Source organism: Fistularia commersonii, chromosome 33, assembly GCF_037954325.1.
Source record: "Fistularia commersonii isolate RoL2024-O1a breed Wild chromosome 33, RoL_Fcom_v1.0, whole genome shotgun sequence".
Taxonomy (NCBI): Eukaryota; Metazoa; Chordata; class Actinopteri; order Syngnathiformes; family Fistulariidae; genus Fistularia; species Fistularia commersonii.
The window spans coordinates 3,241,557-3,254,711 of NC_141316.1; the positions used below are offsets into that span (position 1 = coordinate 3,241,557).

The window sequence follows — 13,155 nt, forward strand, 5'->3', positions numbered from 1 at the left end:
AGGGAATGATGTCACCTTAACGAAATACTAATTCAAGATGTGAATTATCCGGGTCAAGATCAAACATTAAAACTGTTTTGTCTCGTAATTTACGACATTATTCTCTTTCACTTAACTTTGTTTGGCTTCTAGTGTGAATGTCCAAATTGAAGAAAATCATCTGACGCGCCACTGCGCGTTTTATTGTGAAAGGGGCATCCGGAAATATGAGATTATAGTCAAAACAACTTGACGTCGCTGCCATCAGAGTAGTGTGTTCCTGGAAAGTGTGGATCTTAAATAAATTTTGGTCTTTCTCTTTTAGTGTTCTTGCCGGGAGTTGTCACACTAGATGGGCTCTTGAACAAGATGCGGGGTGGGACGCAGTTTTAACTGGACGTTGAGATACGCTACGATCACTCCCGTCCGGGTAAGTTTTGATCAGCTGCTCAGCACAGCGCATTACCTCCGCTCTGCCTTTGTTTCATCCAGTCAGGCCTTGCCCCAGTGTGTTCCTGTCTCCTAAATGGAGATAACGTGGTGCCAAACTTAATGAAAAGTAATCCACAATTAGGCGATATCATTCTCATGTTTGATTTCGGACGTATTGGAGCGCCAAAAGTATACACATTCAACTTAACACGATCCGATCTTCAATTCGTAATTAATAATTGGAAGAAGAAAATTGATATTGAACAGCATTAATCATTCTAAAATGGGGTTATTCCTTCTTACAACTAAGTTACCAGTAGTCGCACTGGGCAGTGACGAGCGGCATCAACCACTGCCGTTGAGCAATAAAAGTTAACATTTCTTCGAATCTAAATGTGTCCTAGGGGCGAAGAAAATGCCGAAATGTCGAATTATTGCTGGCTAACGTTGTTACATGGAACGCCTCGTTTTCCAGCCGACGATGTTGTACTTTAATAACAAATTATGTAAAACTGTCGGATATTCATCGTAGTTCATCGTAATGAACGTAAACCGAGCTAAGCCGGGCCTTGCTAGCTACCGTTAGGCTAGGCTAAGCTAACTGACGATAGCAAAACCTGACCTGTCAACGATGCTTGGTAATTGTCTCCCGATATCTTGGAAAGATGATTGGAAATCCATCTGTAATCCTAAAAATCTGAATTTTCTCTGACAAAACTATTGGCCGGGGAGAAAAAAAAACACAACGTATTTTAGCCACCTCATCCATGCTCTCCGGTGTTAATGAAATTCAAGCACACGTCAGTTTCCTTGGTAGTGTCAACGTAATGACTTCTTACTAGCTCAAGAGTTTCTAGGTTTTGTTCATATCTTGCCATAAAGGCCATTGAAAACTCTGGTTTTCATGTTGACAAAGTTATCACTCAAACAGTAGTTTTAAGATTTGGTCAACAGTACTTCAACTGTTACCTGGAGTTTGTGGAAGAGGATTTGTGCTCAGCAAACTTTCCCTTGGAATTAGAGTTGAGGTCAGATTAAACCACCGGATGATATATTTTTTTTTAAATTGTTTTTATGTCTTCAAGACATCTTCATACACAGCTTACAGAAGTTTTGTTTTTTTTTGTCTTCACAAATTGCAGCTGCTATGGCGCAGCCACCGGGGAGCTTAGAAGATCTACAGCCTCAAGACCTCTCCACCTCCAGGGTCCCCGCTGTGATCGACCTGACCAGGAAAGGCACATCCCTGGAGGCCCTGCAGGCGATCGAGAGCCCTGGTTGGTACACAAACTCGGAGACAAGCAGCCCTGGTTTACCCTCCTCCGAAACTGGCTCCTTAGATGTCACGCTCCAGCCAGGGGATCAAATTCAGCCGGATAATGCCTTCTCCCACACTACAGTCACCCTCTCCTATGTGAGCAGGTCTCACATATGCGCCGCTCACGATTCCCTTTCCGGACATTCGCCCCTGTATGGCGTGCCGCCTCTCAACAAGTTCTCCCTCCACTCTCCCTGTGAGGCTGAGAAAGGGCTCGGGGAGACCGGCTATGCACTAAACCAGCATTATTTGGAGCATGGAGACAGACCTATGGACCTCGCCAGTCAGACTGAACTTTTTCATGCAATGGCTCAGGCGCCACCAGACAGCGATGGAATATACTTGGTGCAGCAGCCTTGCGAGTTTAATGGCGGAGTAATGCCCAGCAACGTCGACATTGATGATAAACCTCTGCGAGATGTCGAGGATTGCGGCCTTTCTCGGGAGACAGAGACCAGCGGAGAGTTGACGAACGGTCAGGTTGACAACTGGTCAAGTTCCGGCGCATGTGCCGAATCCTCACCGGACAGTGTCCCCAAGAAGGATGAGAAGACGGGGGTCTCTGAGGCGCTTTATCTCATATCCAACAAACAGGATTCTGCGGTCACCCCGGATCATTTGGCGAGGAGACACGCGTTCTCGTTGAACAGGGAGTTTATAAGTCCTCTGGAGGACCCCGTCTCCCCCTCTGCTACCTCACTGGACGACGTGGAGGATGTTTTTATCCTGCCTCAAGCCTCCAGCTCACCCAGCGGGGACAACTCCTTGCTAGAGACAGCTGATGAGGTTGCATGGGATGACTCGAGCACAGAGGGGACCATTCAGCCAAGATCTGGCATCAGCGACGCCGCGGCAAGGTTAGATCTGAGCGCTGAAAACAGGAAGCCGGTCAGCAGACGGAAGGCAGAGTTGGGGCCCTTGATCGACTTAACAGATGATGCTTGTTTATCAGAGGTGACAGAAGAAAAGCCGCACATGAATGGAAATGTGAGGCCACTCGAGAGAACTTTGCAAGTGAAGAGGCTGCCAATGCGTTCCGGTAGAGGGACGCGATTAGAGGCGATAGTGATGAACATAAACTCGACCAGGTATAAAGTGTCGGGATGCATACGCGCCAGTAAAAACGCAAAGGCGTCCCGAAAAAAAAAGGACTCCAACTTAGCAGTTCCCAAGACAATAGATAGGAAAAAAAAGGAAAGAAAAGTTCGAGGGAAGGCCACCTATACGGGTCAAAAAAGTAAAAAACAAGAGGTATCCCAATTAAACCAAGGTAAAACCAATAGCATTAACACTGACAGCTGCAAAGATTCTACCTCTGATTCTGAAATCATCAACAATTCCAAAAAGCCCCGAAGTTCCAAACCCCCGAAAAGCTCTCAAGCTACTGCACGCAGGAGGTCAAAGAAAAAAAGACAAGGTTGCGATGTTTCATCCCCTTCGTTGCAGAGTCCCGGCGCAAAGTCACAGAGGAAACCGTCTTCAACTCCCGGTCCTCGGTTCTCTGCATGCATGGACTCTGAAAAGGACCCGGAGTCCGTCTCTCCTCTTGACCCTTCGTCGGAAACGCAACCGCTGCGACGTAAAGCATCCCCAAAGAAAAGCTCCGGCACAGCCAAAGGCAAGGCTGCTGGTCAGAAAAGATCTTCCCCCACCAAGGCAAAGGCTGCCCGTGCTCCCAAGAGGAGACGGAAGAAACACAAACAGAGCCAATCATCCTCCATGTTCTCTCCCAAGGAGCCTGAGATCAAGCTGAAGTACGTCCACTATAAAGAAGAGAAGAGGGACCTGAGGGTGGACAGTTTCTCCCCATTTGTTCGCGTACAGCGTCAGAAGTTGGCGCTGTCTCTGTGTACCGTCATCAACTACCCTGAGGAGGCAAGGACACGGCATAAAAAGGGCCAGCAGCAACCAGCTCATCCTGGCGGCTTTGTTTCAGCGGTGATACCCAGCACTTCCTGTCTCCAGCTTGGACGGGCGTACAATCACAGCCAGCACCAGCGCGCCCTTGTCTGCTCCCTCTGCGGGCTCTCTGCTAACGCCATGGACTTGGGGGACCTCCACGGCCCCTACTACCCTGAAGGGTACCTGCCATGCCCCAAAACACCGGCCTGCGCATCAGATCTGAAAGCGGACAAGGATGGCTACAGCGATTCGGATTCCTCATCCTGCAGCGTCCGGGCCAGGGGGAGAAAGGGCACCATTCCATCCGCGCTGCGTCCCTTCAGGCCACCAGGACAGCTGAAGAAGATCCTTCCACAAAGCCAGCAGAGGACGGGCAGCGATGCCAGCAGCCCCGCAGCAAAGAGGGCACGGTCAGACGATTGGTCCCCAGATGTGGAGGACTGGTACAGCCCACCGGTGCTTCCTCAGGAACCCTGCGAGTACTGGCTCCATGAAGACTGCGGGATCTGGTCTGCCGGCGTGTTCCTGGTGAAGGGCAAGGTTTATGGTTTGGAAGAAGCTGTCAAGCTGGCGCAGGAGACGGTAAAGCAGCACCTCAGCCCCTCATAATGTAATATCCATGCATTGCGAGCACTTAGGAAGGGGATCCATTTGTTTTTCCATTTTCCTGTAAACTAATCCTCAATGGGATATCACCATCAGGCGCTATTAGATTATATCAGTGTTCCATCCCCAAGTTTCTCATGCAATAATTATCGAATTCTGTTAGGCTGCTTATTGTTTTATACTACGTTGTATGCGTTGCATTTTGCCAACATCTTCTCTGATGATGTGTGTGAAAGACGCTGTGGCTACAGTAAAAATGGCCATTGGCTCGGTGGTCCGTGAGCGTGTTGTTGCCTTTGCAGGCGCTCAGGAGGGAGATTTGTAGCCGTGGTCACAGCAGCGGATAGTTGTTCCTGGCCAGCGAACAAATTTTTGCCATTCTTCCCCTGTTGTGCAACACATTTTCAGTAACGTGCATATCTTTACCTGTGAAATGCGGCAGGCTCCCTTACATGCATGTCCGCACGCCCGAGTTGAGTGTGTTCACTCGTTCTTTTCCCTCTTCTGTCAGCACATTTTGAAGCTTGGAATGCAACTGACTAATTACTTTTTTGCAAGGTAACTGTAACTCAGTTACCAAGTGTACACAAATGATGCTTATACAGTATATGGCTATACAGCACTGTTGGATTTCGGATGGCAGCATTTTTTTTTTATCATTTTCAATATTTCCCTACAGCGCAAGAAAGGAATCTGAAAAAAAGAGAGAAAAGTGGTTGTAGCTTGGAGTCCTGGAAAAGATTAAGGCAATGGAGGTGTTCCTTAGGCTTGAATTAGTTGTGGTGGCCAAGCAGAGGTAGTGTCACTGAAAGGGACGGATTTGTTCACTTGATTTCACCTCACTTTGTCTGGAAACTGTTGTTTGTCGACGGAACTTTGCCAAGGAGCTTCAGCTAGCCTGAAGTCCCTTCTGTCTGTGACTAACAGTAACTCCGAACAAGTGATCCCAGAATATTGATTTATAATTTTTTGTTTTTTTGTTTTTCTAGGGGCAGTGCTGCACATGTGGCCTAATGCTGTCCGGCCACAACAAATATATGACTTTATGCGGCAGAACAATTTGCATATGAAGCTGCATCCAAGCATATTAGTAGTGATAACAGAGCAGACGGCGGCCAGCCGAGTCAAATTGCGATCCAGAGTTGGATCGATTCATTTATCGATCCTGGTTGGCACCAGTTGCTCAGAAAATTAAAGAAATAAAAATCCCTGTCAAGTATGTACTTGCAGATTAATCACGAATGGAAATGGTTTTATAAAAGCGAACTTTAAGGTTGTGTTGTGTTGCAGCAATCATCTCCTCTCATTTAGCTAGAGACGCACACAGAAAATTTCCCTGCTGCATTATTTATGCAGTCACATGCAAGGGGATTTTCTTCATTGTTGCTTTGAGAAATACTGTTGGAAATCAGTTGTATTCATATAGACATTTTTTGCATTTCAAGCTTATCTGTTTGTCTTTCTGCAAATGATAGTCATTCTTTTTTTCCATCACAAATTTTACATTCACAATTCCTTCTAAGTTCATCTGAAAATGCTGCGCATGAATGGATTTCTGTTTAAAGATAAACCGAGAGCCCCCAAATATTCCTTATAATTGTGCATGAAAGTCTTTTTCCCCAAAATTACTAAAAATCAGTGAGATATAACTTGATATGAAAATGTCCAAACACATCTTGACTATAAATCACCAAGAAATTACCTCGAAATACCTTTAAAACAGCTTTAACAGTTAGCAATTATATTCCACATATTAAGCAATGATTTACCCAAAAAGCAGCGTGAGATCTTGTAAATATTTGCAAGAAATTAGCAAGCAGTTGCAGCAACAAGTTTATATGTTAAAGTCTGTGTTTCTTGCTTTTAAAATTGAGTGTTTTTGACAAAAGGGGATGACAATGCAACATGGGCTTCTTGCTGCAGCAATGCTGATTAGTTTCCATGTATCATAGCTGTGTTGGCGAGGGCAGGACGGCGGCCGCTCAATAAATCCCATCACGCATAGCTGTCCCTACCTGACACAATTTAGCGAACCGCCATCAGTTACGTGAGGCCACATAAACGAAAGTCGGCGAGATGAGTGTTTGAATTGAATCGGATTTAACAAGCCAAGGTGCGGGTCAACAGGCGCCCGCCGGTTGTCATCGTTATCATCATTTTTATCACCATCCGCAAAGCGGAGTAAGTTTCAGGAGCAATCCAACCCTCTTCAGTCTTAATCTGGTCATTTAACAAGTTGGTGGTTTGAGTCAGTTTGGAGTGAGCTTGCGTCATGTGACACAGGTACTTCTGCTCCCAGTGGAGGTTCTTGATGTTGATGGAAAAAAAATGGCAACATTACTGCCTTTAAATTTGTAACGTTTTCAGTGGAGCTAGCTATCTCTCCAGCGTTTGATTTTATTTTTTGTATTAGAAAATTCAGTCTTTTTTTTTCAGGCTTCATTGAAAGATCATCTTGATTCACTCCTTGGTAATTGAGTAATTTTTTTTAAGAACCAGGCGAAATGCAAACCAGTTAGGATAAATCGAGAAATGAGCAAAGAGATGGCTAATAAGCGACGTTCGTGTGGATAAATAAGAAGACTTGACGTGTTGTGTGACGTGTGTCCAGGTGTGCTCGGCCTGCTCTGCCCCGGGTGCAACATTGGGCTGCTTCTTCAAAGGCTGTCCCAACAAATTCCACTACAGGTGTGCTCTGGAGTCAGGTGAGGAAAACACACATCCACGTGCATAAATCATACACCAATCTGAGTCTCTCCACTTCATTACCTCATATTAAGGATTTGAAATAGGCTGTAATTCATCTTACACACAGCAAAATATATTCATCCAGGTTCTTCTCCACACTGTAAATGAATGTGTTGTCGAATCCACCCACGTGTTGCCGTTTCGCGCGCCCCCAGGCTCTAAATAGCGTTTTTGTGAAGCTCCCGTCGCCTCACGCAGTCCCAGCTTTGCACGTGTGGGCAGGCCGACCTCCCGGGGGCCGAGTCGGCGCAACTTCTTCAACCCCCGTGTTCTCATTTCTCGTTCTTGCAGACTGCATCCTCATTGAGGAGAATTTCTCCATGAAGTGTAAAAAGCACAAGGTGAGCAGGAAGATCTCATGCATGATGAATGAGGTGTGTATTTTCAGGGGGGATGTGTTCATATTAGCGTGTGATGTCTGCCCCCCTGTTCTGCAGAACAAGACATTCAAAGCCCCTGCAGGGAAACAGAGGGATGCCAGGTGACAATGTTAGCACAATCTCACCCCGGTAAGTTTAAATCTCCGTCCAAACTGTCCCGATACACGATCAGCCGTCAGCGCAATTTTGGAACGCTACCGAATAAACAATGAAATGTATAACATCGACCTGAGGGGAGCATGATGCGTGGGCAAGTAATTCCAAGTGTGTGACCATCTGGTGAAGGAACACACACTGTCTCCCTCAAAAAAAGAGAATTGTTGGTATTTCAAAACATTTCTAGAACCTGGAATGGCATCTTAAAAAGCTTCTTCTCCCGTCATTACACAGTGAACTGCACTTAAATACTGCATGTACACAATGATACATAAACTGGCTTTTTTGTGCATAACACAGCTTATCAGAAATCACAATGAAATCACATATTTGGAGCCTTTCTGATAATGAAATGGCAGCGTAGCAATAAAAGTGGCCCCATAAATTTCCCCATCCGCCGTTGTTGTTTTCAAAAATAATGATTTATTACTTTATTTTTCTAACGTCTCCATTGGGGAGAATAAATTTCAACACCTGCGCTGGTGTCACTTTCCAGCTCCATCTCAATTTTATGTTCAAGTTCACTTGTACAAGGCAAGCTGTTCCTCCCACACGCACATATCAAGACACAACACATCAAGCTATGGCTAAATTCACACACACAACAGGTGGGTGAGTGTTTTCCTAGAAGAAATGGCACCACAAAAGACAAACCGGTCCAGTGTTTCTGAAAGATGGCCTAAGGAAGTGAGAGAATGGCAGGGTTTGATTTATTTATGTATTTCAACGTGTTGATGCGTGAACACAACGGATGTTGTATTTTTGTGTGTGTGTGTGTATTTCTTCCGTTGTCGGAAAGCGCTTGACAGTGCAGCTATCCGAAGTCCTTCAGCGGTATTTTCCTGATGCTGGTTACGTGCTCGTCCAATATAGACACCTCGTGCCGCTGCCGCCCTCCACCAATTGTGATTTTGTGTAAAATCACAACCGGCAGTGGGCTGTTCCAAAACTGCGGTATACTGACATATTCTATCAAACCTGCAACATGCAGTCTTCCAAATAAAAAAAAAAAATCAAATTCAGACTCCTGCTCAGCCTTGAACATTTTGCATAGGTATGAAAAAGAAAAGCACTTTTTTTTTTTTTCTCAACGGTAAAAATTGAACATTTTGGGCGGAGGGGGTCACTTTCTGCCCCCACCTACTTGTCTCTGTAAATTTTATCACAGGAGTCTGAATTCCATCAGACTCTGCTCTGAAACTTTCGCCCTAGATTAAGTGAAGGTCACTGTGACTGTAATATAATGTGCTGTTTTTAAGACTAAAATGTCACCTTACGCAGAATTAACATCTATCAGGTCAAAGGTCAACTTTGATTTGATGTTACAGTGGTGTACAGAATACCCACATATCTGGCCACTTAAGGAATTCACCAAGTGTGATAAACAATGAAAGACGTTGACGACGTTCCTATTTCCCACTCTGTCCCCTCAAACACTCCAGCCGCATTGAATAGAAGGAGTATTGATGGAAGCCGATGATGTTTTATTGATCTGATTAAGTGTCACTTAAGGAACTCATTATATGTGCTAAAAATGAAAACCGTGGATGATGTTCTTATAACCGGATCCGTCCCCTTGAAAAACATTTGCATTGGAAACCGATGGGGTTTTCCTGATCTGATTCCGTTTCCCTCACTGATTTCGGATTATTCCGAGGAGGAGCGGAAAAAGTAGGTTTACATACGAATTCTAGCTTCAGTTCCATCAGGGAAATATTCACTTTCCCGTCTAAAGTTTTCCCCGGGTGACTCACAGCTGAGATCGATGCTGCACACGGACCCCACCGGGATGGAGGGGGCGGGGAGCATATCTCTTAAATCACAGTCTGTTCTTTCCGTTTCTCACCTCAGGACGTGCATCATGTCATTTGTTTTTTTTATCCTTGTGCAGAAAAGGTGAGTTATGCCTTTGCGGCGAGGGAGTGAAGGCCAGAGGAGACCCTGACGCCGTTTCTATCCGCGAAACACTCGTCTACCCCGACGCTCTCCTCGAATCACCTCGTGATTCTTTTTGCTTTGTGTTTTCACTCCAGACCCCCTCCGCTGTCCAGCCAGCAAGGCCCCCCCCTCCCTCCTCCTCTTCCAGGTCACCCGACCTGTGGACCAGGATTCTCCAACTGACAACTAGCACCTGTATACCTTAACTTTAACTGCCCCATCTGCTCGCCAACTGCACTGCTCCCCCCATCCACCCACTCCATCCTCAGCCTGGTCTGTCGGAGCCCCTCTGCAGACTGAGGAGCCCCCCATCTTCATGATAAATTTGTCAATTGTGTTCTCGCATTTGTAGTTATTTATATGATTTTTTTTTTTGCCTGAATACAATATGAATAACAATCAAAGATATTTAATTTTTTTAAACAAGATTTTGTAAGTATTTGATTATATTTGGTTTATTTATTCCATGAGCTTCTTTAGCAGTCATGAAAGAGGTTGTGATTGTGTGTTTACTAAGTTATTGGAGAAGCAGTTGGATGTTCAAATATGGAGCTTGTCCAGTAAGCAGATGCTGGATTGAATTATCGTGGGACTTTTAGAAAAAAAAAAGGGCTGCAAAGTCAAATGGCGTTTGTTCCTCACAAAACAAGGTACATAAATGTCAACCCATAGGGTCTATATTGAATTTTTAAATTTGAATTTCAACCCAAAATAGCTCTGAAAGTTGAGCCCAGCGAACGTCCTGGAGGGAAGCGAGCCTCGTGTTTGAATGTATCCTCCCCACGAGAGCATTTTTTTTTCTTGCAGGAAGCACTTTGGAACTCGTCGCCTGCCGCTCCAGCCGCAGTGTTAGCAGTCTTACTGTTCGCTTTGAGCTTCGAACCCCCATCCCTCCCCCTGTGATCGAACAACACCCTAACCGACGTGAGATTTACTTTTGTTTTTTTTCCATTTGGCTTCAAGCACTTTGGCCTCCCAACCTCAGACTGGGAGCAGCAACTGCCCCCTCCTTCCTCTTTCGTCTTCATGTTGTTCCTCAGCATCGCCTCTAGGAAGTTGCTGTCATGACAGAATCTAAATCATCTGAAAGGGACCGTTCATGCCAAAAAAATACATATATATTAAAAAAAAAAGAAAATTATTTTCTCTCTCCGATGTGTAATGTTATCTATCTCCATTATCTTGTGAGCCGCCAACCTTTTGGAGAAATCGTATCTTTCCCGAGTTCATTCATCGGCACGTACATTGGGGACAGGAAATGTCATTTTTAAACGCCGTCGTCGTAACATCCACACAGTACCATGGATTTTATGTCTGTGGTTAGAAATGGATTGGTGCGGTTAAAGTATTCTCTTCCTAAGAATCCTTGCCTCCCAAAAAATGAATTTGAAAGATTGTTGATTGACTGTTCTAATGATTATTTGAAATTTTTAAGCCAGGAACCACTCAGGCCATGTGTTGGTTTTAGGTTTTGACCATTCAACCCAGACATTCCTCACAACTCAATAAAGTCATTTACTTGAGTGACCTGATCACGATTGACACAAAAAGTCATTTTTTTCTTCTTTCTTTTTTTGTTTTAATTGTGTTTTTTTTTTTTTTTTTTGGCACTTTGAACTCCCTGAGAGAAACCTGTCATGTTTGAAGGGAAGCGGGAATTCTAGAGCTAAGACAAAAAGAAGAAGCCACTCGCCTGAGTCTCAATGAAACGGCGGCCCACATATGAGGCCATTTGTTGTTGTTTCGGACATTCTTTTGACCCAGAGCCATTTTCTGACGTTAAAAGAGTAAGAGGGCCCAGGTTATCTTACGCTTACCAGGATTCTTCCCCCCCTTTCACTTTTAATATTCTGAACTGTCCCATTCTGAAAATATAACAAGCAAAACTTTGTCAGTTGAGGAGACGCTGTTCTTCTGCAGACACCTTACATTGGAAATCTTCAGTTTACAGGATTTTACAGAAATAACCCTTTCAATATCCTGCATTTTGATTTGAATTCTGAGTTATGTATTTTTCCGCTCGGAGCTTCCGGGGAAAGGGGAAAAAAGGCCTTATCTTTTACAGGAGATGTTCTAGTTTTCCTCCCACTCTGGCTAGCTTGCAGTGCCAAGACAAAACATTGGATGTACGTTCCGTAATATTTTCGACTGAATGCAGCTCGCATGCACTTTTCCGCCACAGATGTTGTTATTACAATTCGGGGAACCCCCGATTCCTCCTTTGCCTCAGGTACACCCTAACTCTGTTAAGTGTGTACTGAGATGGGTGCCCTCAACTGGGGAGGCCAGGATTATTTGGGTGTTTCCCCCCCCCCTACTCCTCGAATATTTGTGATCATTATTCAGCAACATCTCTGGTGGTGTTTGTCCACCAGGGGCAGCGTTGTGCTGTCTGAGGCCACAGCCACAGCTCATTGCCCACACAAATGCAGCCAAAGTCTGCAGTGTCACCAGCAGCAGCAGCAGCAACATGACCCAAAACACACCCCTTTTCCTGATGTCTTATATTAGTGCCATTTCTGTGTTATGCGTGTTTCATACTCTTTTGCAGTGAAATTAGATGTTTTGTTGTACGTTTGTTTTTATGTCAGCGGACCTGAAATGTCCCTTTTCATTTCTTTGCATTGCACCAAATACAGCTTTTACAATGTGTTTTCTTCCTGTCACAAAATATTTGAATTTTTCTAATATATTGTCCGTCTGTTAATCTCAGGGCTGATTCTCAGATATTCTAAAGACTAGATTTTTTTTTTTTTTTTTTTTTTTTCTGACATTTGATTGGGGCTCATCAAATCACAATTATTGACTGGAGAGCTGACATTTCTATCCGAGTACAGACCACCACAGACCACCCCTGACATTCCAACCCCTTCTCTGTGTGTGTGTCAGTGCTGTGCTTTGGGTTTAACATGGAACTCTTGACTGCCGACTCGTGCCACTTTTTTCATTGTTCATTGTTTTATGGCAACTTTTTTGTACCACCTTGGAGCATCGAGGGTAATGTAACTGTTGAAAAGAATAAATATTTTGTTGAACAGCGTGTTTTTTTTTTTTTTTTCAGATAAGATTTCCGTGTTTTCTTTCTTTTTTTTCAATTCTGATCATGTTATGTTTGCAGTATGTGAACCTTGAACTTTTTTTATGATATTGAGCGATAAAACATGAATTTAATAACTGAAGAACTGAGAGTAACAGCTCATGTTGACATTGCTCATTATGTTTTATTGTGAGTCGATTTGAAGCTTTACTAATTAAAACTGCAGTTCCAGCAAGGGACCAAATGGCCTTCATAAAAGCAGTTCCTCTCCATAAACTCGACCCGATGAAGCAAATTTGTATCTCTATCTCGTAGTTCATCCCAGCTCGATTTCCAATTCCATAAACAGTTTTTTAATGTTTGAACCGTTTGATTTCAGTTTGGTTTGATTTGATTTCAAGTTTTAGTTCAGTCTCAGCGCCTTTAATAAAGTTGGCAGCCGCAGGGGTCAACATGGCGAGCTCAGGGGAAAGTGAATCGCTTAATTCGGACGTGGCCAGAAAAACTTTTAGCTTTGATTAAATGGCTCTGTGTGTGTGTGTGTGTGTGTGTGTGTGTGTGTGTGTGTGTGTGTGTGTGTGTGTGTGTGTGTGTGTGTGTGTGTGTGTGTGAACACTAAATACTACTAGAAGATAGAAAATTTGATATGAAGTCGTCGC

General features: G+C 44.3%; 1 protein-coding gene across 1 annotated transcript; it reads left to right on the forward strand.

Moving 5' to 3' along the window:
* The first annotated feature begins 236 nt into the window (after positions 1-236).
* Positions 237-12,496, forward strand: LOC147214683 (uncharacterized). Its single transcript, XM_086141053.1, has 6 exons — positions 237-409; positions 1,554-4,213; positions 6,849-6,942; positions 7,277-7,326; positions 7,423-7,494; positions 9,555-12,496. Exons 2-5 carry the CDS (start codon positions 1,559-1,561, stop codon positions 7,468-7,470), a joined length of 2,847 nt encoding a protein of 948 aa, XP_085997179.1. The 5' UTR covers positions 237-409; positions 1,554-1,558; the 3' UTR covers positions 7,471-7,494; positions 9,555-12,496.
* The last annotated feature ends 659 nt before the right edge of the window (positions 12,497-13,155 follow it).

Excerpts from the sequence above, each read along its gene's own strand:
- LOC147214683 (XM_086141053.1), top strand. The coding sequence starts at position 1,559 with ATGGCGCAGCCACCGGGGAGCTTAGAAGATCTACAGCCTCAAGACCTC. Across the intron at positions 4,214-6,848 it reads TCAAGCTGGCGCAGGAGACG|GTGTGCTCGGCCTGCTCTGC; the intron begins GTAAAGCAGCAC and ends ACGTGTGTCCAG. Across the intron at positions 7,327-7,422 it reads TGAAGTGTAAAAAGCACAAG|AACAAGACATTCAAAGCCCC; the intron begins GTGAGCAGGAAG and ends CCTGTTCTGCAG.